This window comes from Bidens hawaiensis, unplaced genomic scaffold (assembly GCF_021521415.1).
Source record: "Bidens hawaiensis isolate Kalapana, Puna unplaced genomic scaffold, B.hawaiensis_p1.1 tig00000055_1, whole genome shotgun sequence".
Classification (NCBI taxonomy): domain Eukaryota; kingdom Viridiplantae; phylum Streptophyta; class Magnoliopsida; order Asterales; family Asteraceae; genus Bidens; species Bidens hawaiensis.
In genome coordinates this window covers 5067845-5084375 of record NW_027491016.1, presented here as the reverse complement: position 1 = coordinate 5084375, position 16531 = coordinate 5067845, and the positions used below count along the sequence as shown (strand labels likewise).

General features: G+C 32.9%; 2 protein-coding genes across 2 annotated transcripts; one reads left to right on the top strand and one right to left on the bottom strand.

The window, feature by feature from the left end:
- Window positions 1-4189: 4189 nt before the first annotated feature.
- LOC143532153 (calmodulin-like) lies at window positions 4190-6014 on the bottom strand. Its single transcript, XM_077027306.1, has 4 exons — window positions 5914-6014; window positions 4606-4763; window positions 4450-4530; window positions 4190-4355 (listed from the first exon to the last, which is right to left on the bottom strand). Exons 1-4 carry the CDS (start codon window positions 5987-5989, stop codon window positions 4221-4223), a joined length of 450 nt encoding a protein of 149 aa, XP_076883421.1. The 5' UTR covers window positions 5990-6014; the 3' UTR covers window positions 4190-4220.
- A 1224-nt stretch (window positions 6015-7238) lies between these two features.
- LOC143532056 (uncharacterized) lies at window positions 7239-12565 on the top strand. Its single transcript, XM_077027236.1, has 4 exons — window positions 7239-7825; window positions 8743-8958; window positions 10363-10746; window positions 12003-12565. The coding sequence occupies exons 1-4, from the start codon at window positions 7292-7294 to the stop codon at window positions 12474-12476; spliced, it is 1608 nt and encodes a 535-aa protein (XP_076883351.1). The 5' UTR covers window positions 7239-7291; the 3' UTR covers window positions 12477-12565.
- Window positions 12566-16531: the final 3966 nt, after the last annotated feature.

Genomic DNA, 16531 nt, shown 5'->3' with positions numbered 1-16531 from the left:
CTCGGGTGCTGGTAAAACCAACCATTGTTGATTTCGGGCGTTAAAGCGGTGAGTCTACACAATTTCTATCGGTTTCCGTCATGTTCGTGAGGATACTATAACTTATAAAAAATGGGCATCCGGCCAGTTTTCATTACGGTATCGGAACTAAAACAAAACGCGGTGAATCTATGCAATTTCGATTACATTTGTGACGGTACCGAAACTAAAACAAAAAAGTCGGTAAAACCCAGTCGTTGATAAAACCCGAACGTTGTCGGCCCCGGACATCTTAACAACGAGTCAACATAAACCGTTTAGTTATCAAATTTAAAAAAAAAATAGTTTGATCCAATCAAATGGCGCCGCATGGACCATCATGGCCATGCGATGCCAAACCTTCCATTTGTTATATATAATAATTTGAAGCAGAGTATAGATAAAATCATAAAAGAGAATTTCTACGGGTTTATTTTATTTTTGTTATTAATATGATTACTACTTTATTACCGATACCAAACAAACAATTATTTTATTTTTGTTAATATGATTATATATGTATTATAAAGGACAAGATTGGTATAGTATTTGTATATGTACTCGTACCCCGTACACCAATACCGAAAATCAATAAAAATGAGTGCCGATACCTGTACCGAATTTATTGGTACGGTATGGGTACGGTACCCGCTTTTGTGCCTCTTTGTTTTTATTTTTTCAAACGATGTTGGTATTGGTATAAGTAACAAATAATTAAGTTGAATCGGTCCGGGTACAAATACGCGAGTGGTATCAAATTGGCTAAATTGGTACATGTACCAACATTACTAGTACCACAATAAAATGTAATACTAATAAACCATAATAGTTAATATGATGATGATAGAGTTTGAGGATTTATTTTAGATATTAAATAGGGATAATATCAATAAAATCTCTATATATTACAAATGGATACAAAATATCAAACGTACTCGTACACGAACCTGATTGTAATCGTACCAAAAGTTAAACGAGTACCAATACCCCGCGCACCGAATAGGCTAAATCAGTACGGATATAAGTACAAGTATTCTGAACAAAAAGCCCATCCCTAATTTATTATAACTACTTTAGGGTATAGTTTATTTTTATCTTATAACTTTTAAATTGTGAGTTTTAAACAATTTTTAAGTATGCCACTAGAACGTGCATGTTTTTATCTACGTCTCAATATTGTATTTATACATAATCAAGTTGTGAGTAGTAATGACTAAATAGTCTTAGGAGATGTTTGGGATTCCTTATTTTACCTCTTTATAATTTTTCATTAAGTTAATAAGTTACAGAAGTGTAACTTATAGAACTTTTTCTTTCACAATATAAGCAATTTCAAAGAATAGGCATTTTTAGAAAAAAAAAAACTAATAGGGTCACAGTCCAAAAAGTAAACAACGGTGTCACTTGAAAAACTCGTACATACATCGGTATATAACACATGAAAAAGGACTGTATTCCCGTAACTCCGGTCTTACTACACTAAATCTTCCCATGTTAACAAGAATTTGTCATACCATATTGCTTATGACACGAAAAATTGATAACAAGAAGCACGTGACAATGTGCTATGAAACCATGATTATAGGGTGTAAACTAGCCGAGCTTAGCTGTTTTGACACACGAGGCTCCAGATTGATATTCTTGGCTCATTTCAAGTTCTTTCTCAATCAGATCTCAAGTATCTTATGAGCGGCTTGACTTGTTTACATGTCTAAGTCCATGACTCTGGGTAGGCCTGCAAACGAACTGAACGAACACAAACAAGGACATGTTCACGTTCGTTCATTTAACTTTAAACAAACACTTAATCGAATACTTATTTTGTGTTTGTATTCATTTATTTAAAAAATGAAAATGTTTGTGTTTGTGTTCGCTTATAATTGAACAAAAATAAACAAGCATAAATGAACATACATGAATAAACGTAAATGAACACAACAAACCATTAAGTAGATGACTTTTCAAGAGAATATTTAATTATATTCTATTAATATGCAAACGAACATAAATTAACGGACATAAATGAATAAACGTAACATATGATCATGTTTTTTGTTTAATTAAACAAACACAAATTTTTTGTCGTGTCCGTTCCGAACAACTTCCCACCAAACGATTACCAAGAATAGTTGGGTAAAGACAGGTTGAGGTTATGATAAGGTAAAAGTCAGTTGCGAAGAGATTAATAGGGCTGTTGGTGAACAAAAAGGAAAATCAAAGCAGCAGAAGAGAAGAGAAGAGAAGAGAAGACGATGACGTCCCTGTCCCTAATTTATGTTCCAACATGCGCATCGGTAACTTTAGTCTATCCTTAATTAATTAAATCTTCCGTAAACGATTATCTGAATTTGGTGTTTCATTCTGTCAGTGGAATTCGGCTGCTCGAAAGCAAGTAAGAAGAACGTCGTCTATCAGGTGTACTACTACTAATAATAATAACAACTGTGAAGCCACATCATTTTTCCTCAATCCTTCTGATGAGCGTATTCTTAAGAAGGCTTTGAAGGTACTCCTTATTTCCATTTGCTGCTGCTGCTGCTGCTGCTGCTGCTGTTATACTTTTTAGAATGAATGACTAGAGTGTAATTAGAAAAACCTAAGACACCAACAAAACAACCTTAAAAACAATCACTCATCCAGCTAAGCTTGGATTCAGGGTGGATCTATGAGAAAAAATATATGTTTTTAATTTTTTTGTCTAAATAATAAAAATGTTAACGGAGAGCATATTTATGAATAGACTTCGGGCGACCTTTAACCTGTTGGAAGCGCTTTTCCTTTATAGCTAAACTCTTGGAATACAATCCAATTTGCCCATTTAAATGTTAATGGTCACAATTGTCACTTTGTACTAAGGCTATGTGTTATGAGGCGGGAGAAAAGGCAATGTGAAAGGGGGCAAATCTCGACACGTAAGCGCTAAGGTGGCAAAAGACCTTTCACTTTTCACACCTTTTCGTGATGGGTTTACCTGGCCTGTTTCTGTATGTAACTAGAAACCAACAGTTGGCTCTAATATTTGTCCACAATAGTTGCTTGTTTGTGATCCTAGTGCTTATGCCTGCAGGAAACTAGTTTTGAACTTGCTAAGATGCCACTAGCTAACATAAACAAACGGTGTACATAAGGATTGTTCTTAATGTGTTGATGTATGACAGGAGCCTGTTGCTTTCATGGGAGGGTTATTTGCAGGAGTTTTAAGGTTGGATTTGAATGAAGATCCACTCAAGGAATGGGTTGCAAAGACTGTGGAAGCCTCCGGGATTATAACAGATGATGAGGAACTGGACAATGATCCGCAAGAGGTTCCACAGCAGATAGAGATTGAATGAAACTCACTTTGTTCATGTCTAAATCCAATGCTACTCATGTTGAAATCTGGTTGTTTGTTCGACCAACACCTCAAATGAGAATATAATTAGATGATAGTAAGTTCTTAAAAGATTCAATTTTGGTGATAAAGTGTGAGTTTTAAAAGTATAAAAATAATGTTTAGATGTAACTTGGTAAATATTCATGAGATAACTAAGAAGAATTTTATATATGGCTATGAAACAAATAGTTAATTGCAGTTTATGATCATATCATATCAAGGTTTCATAGCATCAAAAATGCATTTTCTAAATTATCCCGTGACAAACAACAAACCTTAAATTCAACATTTTTTCCGAAACTATTGCATTGTTTGAACTTTGAATCCAAAATGTTTGTAAGATTATATGATTACATTTTAACATATTTAGTTGATCAAGACTTGGATTTATGGTTGTAATATTAGACTTTATTTAGTTCTCACAAATACTCTGTAAGGAAATCAAAAAGTTAATCTTACCTCTGCTGTTTTTGATTAATTTATTGAAGCTACAGTGTAAGACTGTAATCCCTAGATTTGAATATCCCCACAGTTCTCTTTAACGAATCTCATATACAAAGCTTACTCACAAAGAAACTGTCACAAAAAACAACTCACAGTTTCACCACATTGAGGGTTTTTATATGTGACCGAGGATGGGCGCACAGCTAAGAGACACAATATCAGAAGTTGGATGATTTAATGTGATGACGAGTTAGACAATCATGTAACCATCTCAGCAAAAAAACACAATTCTCAGTATTTTAGGTTCTTAAATTCACGCCTCATAACATATTTCAAAAAGTAAGATTAAAGTCTAGTTGCAAATAGCATATTATGATATAAAAGTCTACTTGGCAAGCATCATCCTCACAAACTCCTCGTAATTCACTTGACCATCACCGTCCATGTCAGCTTCTCGTATCATCTCATCCACTTCTTCATCAGTTAACTTCTCCCCAAGGTTTGTCATCACATGACGCAGCTACACCAAATTAAACCCACATATCATCGCAATGTTAATAAAACTTTCTTCAATCATTTTATTCAATAAATTAAACTACTATTAATATACATACTTCAGCAGCGGAAATGAATCCATTTTGATCCTTATCAAACACCTTGAATGCTTCTTTAAGTTCCTCCTCGGAATCGGTGTCCTGCATAAAAACCATGCACATGTTATTTCATGACTAAAAGTATATTTTAATTTTTTTTCAAGTTAAATTGTTCACCTTCATTTTCCTGGCCATTAAATTGAGAAACTCAGGGAAGTCAATGGTCCCGTTCTGATCAGCATCAACTTCATTAATCATATCTTGCAGTTCGGCTTCAGTAGGATTCTGCCCCAGTGATCTCATTACTGTCCCCAACTCTTTAGTAGTGATGCAACCTAAGAATTCAAATACTTATTTAGTGAAATATACACATAAACAAACCAATCTTTTCATCATATAATAAAAAGTAAATTATAAATTCCATCCTTTGCGTATGACCTCATTGCATGAGGAGTCCTTAAAGTTTACCAGCTACGCTACAAATTACATCCTTTATACCAACCATCGTTAACTTTTCTCGTTAAATACAGACATGTGAGCTGAACATGAGGGTATTGAAGTAACTTTCCCGCCCCTTTTAATTTCAGAGCCATTATCAAGCCTAAAGTTTTAACAAGCAACGGTTAAAAAATGCGCAATGGCTAAAATTGAATTAAAAGTGGAGAGGAAATTACATTATTACCCTCATGTGCGATTCACATGTCTGTAAATGATGTAATTTTGTTACTTTGTGTAACACACTGGTTGCATTAAGGAAGTTTAGCGTTGTTGGTAAACATTTAAGGACCCCATACGAAATGAGGTAAATAGCATATCCCTAATAGATGAAACTTGTAATGTACTCTACAATTAAAGAAAAAACAAAGCTAAACAACGTTTTTCTTCGGCTTTATGCTTTGATATTAGAATCGATTAAAACAAATTGCAGACACTTAATTTTATTTAGGTTAATATCTCGGATGATGATGACAAATCCAGTGTATTTGTGTTCTTAAAGTTGGGACTTATGATTAAAATCTTGCTCAACATAAATAAAACAGCTGTTTGAAATAGTTAACAATATTTAAGTTCAAACAAAATTTGAAAAAAAATAAAAAAATCTATAAGTTAAGCAATAATTTAGTGTCTACTTTGTTAATTCACTAATTTTATAAAATGATGATGTTATGTAAATAATAATAATAATAACAAAACTAAAAACTAGAGTTGTAATGAGTCAATGCAGTCAACGATGTTAGATCAGGAAACCTACAAAGAGTAAAATGAAACCCTAAGACCGCAAAACCAGCCAATATAATTTGTGTAATGTTAATGTGCATTACCCCCAAAATCAATTAATCAAAAAGATCGAGTAAAAACAGAGAAGCATGTGGATACAGTCAAGTGAAAACAGATCTACATGAAGAATTAATTAATTAATTGAAACAAATAGCAAAATAAGTGTAGCAGAGGATATAATATAATATAATATAATATAATATATACCATCTCCGTCTTTGTCGAAGAGGCTGAAAGCTTCCTTGAACTCGGCAATCTGCTCCTCAGTTAGTTGTTCAGCCATTCTTGCAATTGAAGGTGATAGGCGAGAGCGATAAATATACATAGAGAGAAATGGTAGGGTTTTGGGGGTTAAAGAAACAAACAAACAAACAAACAAACAAACGCGTATGGCGTATCGTGTAAGAAATTTAATTGCAAGTCAATGGTCAAAGGTCCATTCGGGTGTTTCTTTGGACATGTGGTGTAAAATCCCTATTGGAAATTTCGAACCATGGTTAGTTTAGTTTCATAAAAAGTAGAGGCGTGTATTGGTTGATTTGAATCGGTTTTCAGTTAAAACCAAACCGAAATCTACTTTGGTTTTATAATTTTTGAAAACCGTTCGGTTTTTAGTTTTTTTGATATTACCATTTCAGCTAGAAACTTCTAGATTTAAAAAAAGTTGGTCTAAAGTAATGAATTTGAACTTCAATTATTTTGATAGTTATATATTACTAATTGATTATTATAAACTTTGGATAAAATATCATTTAAAAAAATTGGTCTAAAGCAGCCTTTATTTTATAAAAAAAAAGTTGCATTAGGTAAAGTTGCATTAGATATCATACAACCTTTATATTATATAACGCAACTGTTTCTTTCAAATGCAGCTTTTTAAAACGTTACGTTTGAAAGAAACAGTTGCGTTATCTAGCAAAAATGTTGCATTAGCTCTAATGCAACATCACCTAATACAGCTTTTTTTTGTAAAATAAAGGTTGTGTTGAGCCAAATTTTTAGTAATGCTATTTAAGTTGTATGTTTATTACACATTTACACTCTTGTAAATTACTTAAAATAAAGAATATTTGAGCCACTTTGCTATATCTTCTAGCCTTTCATCTCAAATATGATCATTCAAGAGTACACATAAATGACTAAAATTCTGCCTCACCCCTACGAATGCACAATCCCTCTACAAAGGGATTATTTCCACAAGACATGACTAATTACTAGAAACAACGCCAAGACAATAAGATGAAACTGATAAGACACATCATAAACGGCTAATCTAAACCTTATCTCATAAATGTCACTACATATGTCTCTAATTCAAAAAGGCGACGTCTAACAGATGAATGAGATCATAAAGTACTTAACCCGCCAAAAACACAACATTGTCAATCTAACCGCAAAATACGGACCTCACGGGTTATGTTATGACGTGAGAATCAATATCGGTTTCTAGAATGTAAATAAGGACTAGTATTTTCACAAATAATATTATTCCTTCCCGCCCATTCCCAAATCCCCAAATTACTTCACTTACACCCTTTGCTTTGCTTGTTTCTTCCGCCGCAAAGCGGCAGTGACATCACCAGTAATGATCGGAAGACTATTCAACAGCCACCACCATGCCGCCACCGATACCATCATCACCGACCGATACCTAGGGTTTCTAATCTGGCAATCGCTCCAGTCAACACTCCTCTACCTCCTTTCCAAAACCCTAATCTCACCATTACTCCAATCAACCTACACAATCACCCACATCCTCTCAACCTTCATATTATTCCACCTATCTCTTCTTCTATTCTCCACTAGCCTCTTCCTCGTCTCATCTCCTCAGCTCGTTCGCGGCGTCTCGCCGGTTGAGCTCTTGTTTGGTGTCCTGAGACTAGTGTTTGTGTACGGCGGTCAGCCGTTGCCGGTTGATTTCAGACGGAGAGTTAGGGTTACGTTAGGGTTTACGTTGTTTGTAGGTTGTTGTTGTGTGGCTGCTTATCTGGCGGTTGTTTGCTTCTCTGGTTGTGAGGTTTTTGGAGCGTTAGGGTTTAGGAGTTTGGTTATTGGATTGGTTTACGGATTGCATTACGTGTTTACGAGGCGATGGATTTTGGACTTCCCCATTGTTCAGGTCAGTTTATGTGTTTAATTTGCTTTGATTTAAGCTTAAGCATTTGAAATTATTTCCTAGATTTTAGGTTAAAGTAAGCGACTTTTAGCTATGGTAAGTTTGTTCAAGTTGCAGTAAATAATTAGGATTTGTCAAACGAATGAACAATGAGCATCAGCGAAACCTTCATTTTATTGCATTTGATTTACTAATGCTTATTGTTCAATATCCAAATATCATGGTCATTTGCCAGTTAATATTGTCATTTTGGTTTTAAATGGCGCATATCCCAAAAGTCGATGCGTAATGCGTGATGCGCATGCATCACGTTTGTGAGGCATTTAGTATTAAAAAAAAATACAAAAAAGATGCTTATAGATATTATTTTTTTAAGTTGTTAACTCTTAATTACTAAAATATAAGGCATTCTCATCATATATGGTGTTGTTCGATCAATGATCTAATTTGTTCATATACTCAAACCCATTGCCCAATAGTAGATGGTCAGATTTGTTCAATTGGATTTGAAAAACTCACTGTGATTGATACGTGTGTTAGGCATTTAGTACTGAAAATACAAAAATAATGTTTATAGATAAAGTTGTTAATTTTAAACGCTAAAGTATAAGGCATTCCTATCATATGTGGTGATATTTGTTCAGTCAATGATCTAATCTGTTCATATACTCAAACCCATTGCAAAATAGATGGTCGGATTTGTTCAATCAGATTTGAAAAACTCATTGTGATCAATGGTTCAGTTTTTAAATATTGGTTACTGCGTACGGCGCTGCATCAGACAGTATCACGCATCATGTGATGCGCGCATTTGAAAACCAAGATCATCATTACTTGTCTAATCAACCAACTGGATTGTTGTGTCAAAATATGCACACAGATGGTTTTTCGTTACATATATTTTGTCTTCATATTGACAGAGGCCTCTCTTCTTCAGCTACAAAATGGGCGTTCGGAAGGCAGTTGTAAAAGCAGTTAGGCTTGCAACTACTGGGTATTTGGTCTCGTTACTAGTGCCTCTTTTTATTAGTGACCGCAAGGTGGCAATGAGAGATCTTATTCTTGACCAGATTGTTTTCTACTTTGCATCATGCATGGTGTTTCTCTGTTGGGAACTAAATCGCCATTTGCTTCAGGTATAATTTTCTGCACATATCTTTTAATGTACTTGCAGTGACAATTTCAACCCATTTACATATTTGTTATCTAACAGCTCAAGTTGGTAATAAGGTAAATGAAATGGGTAAAATGGGTTACACAGGTTGAAAGTCTCCCAAAACATATTTGTAATAGTAAACCTCATAAGCCATTTTTTTATTAAAAAAATAGATTGCTGATGAGTAATGTGGCTTTAATAATCATATATGACACACTAATTACATATAAATTAAAAATAGAAGTTGGACTAACAATATTTCACGTCATTCCAACCAACGATACCTGACCCTGCCTGTTTCATTTGTTGACCAACAATAAGCCTGTAAACGAACTGAACGTTAGTGAACCGTTTGCCGGAAAGTTTGTTTATATTTGTTTATTTAATATACGAACATGAACACTATTTTTTGTAACACATGTACATTCATTTATGTTCGTTAGTTTATGTTTGTTCAAGTTTTTAAATATTTTTATTTAAAGTTCTAATAGCTTTTTAGGCCAACGCATTGTTTTTCACATTTACTTTTAATTGGTTTTAGACTTTTAGTTCTGTCATTTAGCCCATGTTTAGTTATGTTTTCAAACTGTTTGTTTATACTGTTAACGAACACGCTGATTTTCATAAGGAACGAATACGAAAAGGTAAGCTTTGTTTGTTTAGTTGTCTGTGTTTGATTGCTTGTTAGGTTGCTAAAATTAAATGAACGAATACGGACATGCTCTGTCTTTTTTCGGTTCTTTACAGATCTAGTTACAAAACTTGTCTTACCCGCCTCTTATGTTTTATCCATGATATAGTTACTGAAGTTCGTTTATATTTGTTTATTTAATAAACAAATGAACATGTACACAATTTCTTGTTCATCTAGTTAAAAAAACGAACATGAGCACATGTCTTGTTTGTTTGTTTAAGTTCTTGAACATTTGTTAATGTTCATTCGTGGGCATTCATTTATGTTCATTACTTTATGTTTGTTCAAGTTTATAAGTATTTTTATTTAAAGTTCTAATAGCTTTTTAGGCCAACACATTGTTCTTCACATTTACTTTTAATTGGTTTTAGTTCAGTCATGTTCTTTAGTCTATGTTCAGTTATGTTTGTGAACTGCTTGCTTATGCTGTTAACGAACAAACATAAACAAGCATGAACACGCTGATTTTCATAAGGAACGAACATGAACAGGAAAACTCTGTTTTGAGGTGTTTCTGTTTGATTGTCTGTTAGGTTGTTAAAGTTAAACAAATGCGCACGGACTTGCTCTATTTGTGTTTTTTTTGGTTCTTTACAGATCTAGTTACTCAACTTGTCCATCCTGCCTCTTATGTTTTATCCTTGATCTTTGTTCAAGAGATGTACTAAATTGGCAAAACTTGGTGTATAGGTGTTTCTTACAAAGAGGTATTTGTTTGCACCTCTAAAGGGGTCAGCAGCAGCCGCAACGAATCCAAGTGGTCATCTTCTTGTAGCTCTTGAGGAGACAAGTGGAAGGTCACTTGTGCATCATCTTGCTTATCTTGATCTGTGCATGGTGAGTGAGAGTAATGTTGACACCTGGCGCCGAGCTGCATTCTTTGAAGAAACCGGTGAGACTTACAAAAAAGTGATAGCTGTATGCTTGAAGCCTTTGGAACAGCTCACATTGGATTTGAGTGAAGGGCTCGGAAGCTCCGTTGACAAGTCAACATCTCCATTGTCTAATCAGTTGCGTTCGCCAACTGAGTTGTCTTCAATTTCAAGACTCCATGAACCGTTTCATGACTTTCAGGTGAGCAGTTTTACTCTTAATTCAGTCTTTTGTTTCATTCTGCATCAATAATTTCACCTACATTGGTTTTTGCAAACATCTAGGTTTCAAATACAAGCAGAATTTTTATATTTTTCAGTTATGCTTTTTTTTTTGATGAAATGATTTAGGAGGTTTTGTGTATTAAATTACACTCTAAGTGACTAGATGTGTTACAATTTAGTTATTTTGTATTTGATTTGTTAGTGACGAAACATACTCAAATCAAAATCTTTATAAGTATTTCAGTTGAAATATGAGTCTTTAATTGTTTTACGACTTAAATTTAAGATCCATAATAGTTGAGGTTCTCTTAGTCAGAATGCTCACTTGCATGTTCTTTTGTCCTGTTGTTTCAAAAGCTTTATTTTTTTATTTTCCTTTTTAGATACACTATATGATGCTATTTATGTAACACTTGGCTCGCTATTTGGGAATATGAGATTTGGAAACGCAAAGTCAAAGCTAATGAGATTTAGGTAAAATATCAAATTAAAAGGAGCAAATTGATTTTTTTTTGTTGGACTATCAACATATGTATCTAAGTATCTTACAAGTTAACGATTACATAGTTTAAATTCACGCTCTATACTTCATGTGCGTATTATAAATAAGAGTATCCTATCTTTTATCTGCTAGTACACTTAAATCTTGAATCTTTTTTTATTATAAGTTGATAATAAAAACTTCATGATGCTCAATTAATGTATTAACAATCAAGTTAATGAATTTGATTATGTGCACCTAGGTGCTTGAGTGAGGCAAGGCGTATAAAAATTGGGTTCTTCAAACTTTTGTTACTATGATTTTTTGACACGCTACAATTACCTATAGACCCTTTTATTTGTGTTAATTTTCTTTTTACTTTTATTGCTAGCTTTCTTTTTCTTATTTTGTGACTCAGTGAGTTTGTTTCTTTATCTTATCTTAGTAATTAATAGTTTTCTGCATAGGTTTTGAAGAATATGTTTTAATTGCTATTTGTATTAAGTTTATGACTTCTATTTATGTGCTGGCTATTTTTGAATAGGCTGTATAAGTTTGTACAATGAGTCGTGTAAATTGTTAGATGAGTTCCTGCATAGGCTTGCATCTACTTCTACACTTAAATTTAGGCTTATTTTAGCTGTCCATAAAGCTTCTTTGGCTGTACCTAGACTTTTTTTTTTGTATTTTAATGATATATATTTTAGTGATTAAAAATATAAATTCGTTAACTATCTTAACCCACCTTACAGGTATGTGCTTGGAGTGCCCGTATTGCATCTTCACTGACTATACGGTCCCACAAAGAAGATCGTTTGGGGGTTGCCCAACTCTCTGGCTGTAACACATCCACCATCTCCACTCTTTTGTCTTGCTTATTAGCTGTTGAAACTTCAATGGGAAAAAAGACAAACATCCAACCGTCAAACACCCAATATCCCACCGCCAATATCAAATGGGCTGCATTAAATCCAACAGCAGCAGCAACCGTTGGCATCACATCACACAAGAAAGACGGCCCTCACCATGCAAAGGCATATTCTATGGCTGACATTCTCAGAACTTCAATTTACCAAATCGTGTCAACTTTCCATCATGAAATGGTTGCGAGTTCTAAACAAGGATTGCTTGATAAGGACTGGATCAGTAATGGTAAGCCTTTGTATGGAAGCCGGGAGCTTATCGTACACAAACTAAGAATGTTTCTTGAGTTTCAAGCTAATTAGTGGTTTTTCTCTTTCTCAGTGGTATTGATGTGTCTGCGTTTTTGTTGTCCTTTTCACCACTATAATGTATAACAAACATTTGATGTTGAAGACTTTAAAAATGAGAGTAATTGAATTGATCATATCGGATTTTTTTGGTTGAGATTTGTGCTCTTTTTTGAATTCTGATTTGTTTAGTTGCTGCAAAATAGATGAAAGATAATCCATGGAATTCCCACATAATGAAAGTTTTGGTTTTGTTTGAAGCGCAGAGTGGGGTACTCTTTATCGCAACAAATGTTCGGTAAGAGATCAAAACGGGTTAGGGTCTGGTTAAAATGGTCAATAAAGCTGGTTTAGGATCTGGCTAAAATGGTCAAGATGGGTTGGGATTTTGTCTAAAATGAAGTCGTTGGTCAAATCTGGTCAAACAGGTTTAGGGTTCTTGTCAAAAAGGGTCAACTGGTCAAGTCAAAATGAAACTTTTTTAGCAAGTACTTTTTTTTTCTGTACATTTTTGTAGATGAATCAAGGTAGGATGGAATAAAATTATAACAATCTGTTTGCAACGCTTTAACTAAGATTTACTTTATTATTCATTATGATATGTAATTTGGTAGGTTTTTTCTCTTTTTCTTTTTTTTTTACTGGAGATGGTCTTGTCATAACATTACAAGATGGTCTTAAAATATTTCTTAGTTTAAAAACTAATCTTCTTTGAATAAATTGATTTTAGAACACTGAAGTAGGATGTACAAGAATATAAAGAGTTTTAAGAATTAGAAAGACAGTTGAGTTTATAGATGTACAAAAACTAATCTTCTTAAAATATTTCTACGTCCTCTCCATGATTCTTCAATCGAATCAAGAGTTTCTACACTAAATGTTTCTCTTAAACGGAAGAACTCATTGATACACCATACATTTCACTATTAATGGCCACCTTATACAAACATTTAATATTATCAATGTAGTGATCACCTACTTCATTTCATAGTTTCAATAGGTAGGGATAACCGCTATCACAAATCACCAAACAAATATGGTGAGCCCTCAAAAAATTTCTCATTAAGACAATGGTAGTGATTACCAAACTATTACAATGTAAAAATGAAAATGCTGAAAGTTGTGGAATAACTCTTGTGTTTTGCTCTTGATCTTGATCTCTTTTCAATTTGATGATTGAATATGAAGTAACTAGATAGGTATATATGGTAGAGCATTCTCAACTTATACCTCATCCTAATCTCTATAATTACATTAAAAATTACTAGATTTTTTTTCTGTTTAATTAAATAATATTTTTTTATACATTTATCATTAGAGTTTCTATCTCCTCTTCTCACAACCATTATCAACAAATATTAAAAAAATAAGTAGGAACAAACAAAGTTTCTACAAATTTACCAAAAATCACTACATTTACTCTCTTCACCCTATAATTTGCACTCACAACCACTAACAACCCTACCCTATAATTTATAAAATCCCCTTATATAATTTTAGATGATAGGTTGAGAATGCTCTTAGGGATCAAGTTATTCTATAAATGGGGGACAAAAATGAAAAAGATGAGAAGATTTTGTAGCCACCAAAAAACTCCTAAAAAATAATGAAAAATTAATATAAAAAACATAACTTAAAATTTAATAAAACATCAAAAAAAGTAAAAACACAAAAATGTTTTCACCGTCTTGCTTGTTCAAAAAAACAAACACACACACAATGTTTGATAAAAAAATATCACTGTGTCTTTTTATTTATCAATGTGTTTTTTGTTTATTTTCGTCATTGATTGTCTCTTTTCATTAATATTGTCTTTTTTTTCTTGATATTATATTATATTTTGTTCGGCATTATGCTATATTTTGTGATTAATTGTGTCTTTTTTTATTTATCATTGTATTTTTTTTTTATTTTCGTCATTTTGTCTTTTTTCTTGGCATCACGTCTTTTCCTTGTTTGTTTTTTTTTTGGAACGGAAATGACGGGGGAAACGTTTTAGCTTTTTTTAATTTTTTGTCTTTTATTTATGTTTTGAGTTATGATTTTTTAATTATTTTTTTAAGGCTTTTTTTATGGTCACAAGTCCTTCTCATACTTTTATTTTTGTCTTTCTTTGCATTTTAACTTTTCCTTATATCTTAGATGTATATATGAAAATGTTAGAACAAAAAAGTGAGGAAAAAGATTGGAGAAGGCTTGCATGTATAGACATAAAAAAGCAAGATAAAAAAAGACATAATAGACTATCCATGGTTTCTTGCACGATCGGTGCAACGATTGGGACATCTAGCCCACCTTTTTGGCTTTTGCTTAGCTTTTGAGTTACGGATATTGCGCGTTGTCAAGTTCAGCCTCCCAATTCCATTTTCATTTCTTTAAACCATATTTTAAGATTTTTAAAAACGATCAAGTCTGGACTTAAAGCGTATATGTTGGTATAAAAAGGGTAGCATTTACTTTTTTATTTTGTATAAAAGTTTTTATGCTTTCCATCTTTGTCTTGACCTTTATCTATTTTAAATTTTTTATCTATTATTATTATTATTATTATTATTATTATTATTATTTTTATTTGTGTCTTCTATGTTAAAACGCATTTGAAGATTTCCTGGCAAGTTCCACCTATTTCTATTTCAAAATTCAAGTCCTAGTTGATTACAAATAATTACTTTGTAAAACATCTAATCTAATCTAATTATAGATTAAAGCAACACGATTTTTTCACATGGCATTATTCTAGTGCTTCCAAATAGGATGCCACATAGATGTCATGTGAGCAGTTTCCTATTTTATCATATCTTTTTCTAAACATAATATGGAGCATGAACCCGTTTAGTTATCTTATAACTCCTGACCCGGTTTCTCTTCAAATACAACCATCGTCATATGAAAATAACATTTTGTAAAATTTAAAAAAATAAAATTATTATGTCGTACAAGTCTCAAACCCAAGACCTCATGTATCAAATTAAAGATGCTTACCAACTCCACTTAAGTAGTTATTATGTAGATTTTCTTAACTTACAAATAATATATTGTTAATTCAGTTATAATTAATACCAGAAAATCATTAAACAATTATGTTAACATGCAATGTTGTATTCAAAGAGGCTTTTAGAGATTTATGAATTGTAAAATTTTGTTTATCATTATTAATATCATATGAATCTATAACGTATGTTGTCATGTATATTACAAAATTTAACTTTTTTGTTGTTTTTAACCACTCCTAGTTTATAAGATTTCAGTTCTATAAAAACTTAGCCAAAGTTTTACAAAATACTTATGGGAAATATCATAGTTTATAATCTCTCTAATTTCACAGCATACCCATGTTAATATTTTAGCATTTATCCAAACAATTGTTATAGTTTCATAACTGTTGATTCTTTGTAGGCTTGTATGCATCATTTCGTGGCCATTCATATAAGTCTTTCGGTAGCAACAAACTACTTCATAAGCATTTCAACAATAATCAAGCATTTTGTATAATTGATTTCCAACAATAATCCCCTTGAACTGATGATTAAAACTCTTTTATTACTTATAAAGATTTTATCAGTAGCAAAAACTCTTTAAGATTTGTCGCAGTACGCGCCCATGACCCAATCTTCCGTTGATCTACTCCCCTTAGAGTTATGTGTATGGTTTTTTTTTATATCATGTTGGGATTGTGTCATGAGAATGGACATCATCTAAAGTTTGGTGGCATGGGTGAATTATGCATGAATTGCGGGACATGATCAGATTATGTGATCATGAGTTGTGTGCATTGTAAGTGATTACATGAATATGTGCCTACGTATTAATTGGTTATGAACATTAGCATGAGCTTGGTTGTGTAAATGGAGTCATGCAAGTCGGTTGATCCTAGCATAGTTACATGGGCAAATATATGTGATTGGGTTGTTTAGCTTGTTTCAAAAACAAAATTATGTAAAAGAGCCTAAAGTCTATGGATGCCTAGATGACTGAGATGAATGGACTTGCATGATAAAGGTTATGTGACTCGGGTCGTGTAGACAAGGCGATGGCTGCGCATGAGAAATCATCATGAGTTTGGGATTGAG

What these genes read in the sequence shown, in the direction of transcription:
- LOC143532153 (XM_077027306.1), bottom strand. Translation starts at nt 5,989, where the DNA reads ATGGCTGAACAACTAACTGAGGAGCAGATTGCCGAGTTCAAGGAAGCT. An exon ending in CTTCGACAAAGACGGAGATG is followed by an intron (nt 4,764 to 5,913) that starts GTATATATTATA and finishes TTGAATTCTTAG; the next exon opens with GTTGCATCACTACTAAAGAG. An exon ending in TAATGGCCAGGAAAATGAAG is followed by an intron (nt 4,531 to 4,605) that starts GTGAACAATTTA and finishes GTTTTTATGCAG; the next exon opens with GACACCGATTCCGAGGAGGA.
- LOC143532056 (XM_077027236.1), top strand. Translation starts at nt 7,292, where the DNA reads ATGATCGGAAGACTATTCAACAGCCACCACCATGCCGCCACCGATACC. An exon ending in TGGACTTCCCCATTGTTCAG is followed by an intron (nt 7,826 to 8,742) that starts GTCAGTTTATGT and finishes TCATATTGACAG; the next exon opens with AGGCCTCTCTTCTTCAGCTA. An exon ending in AACCGTTTCATGACTTTCAG is followed by an intron (nt 10,747 to 12,002) that starts GTGAGCAGTTTT and finishes CCCACCTTACAG; the next exon opens with GTATGTGCTTGGAGTGCCCG.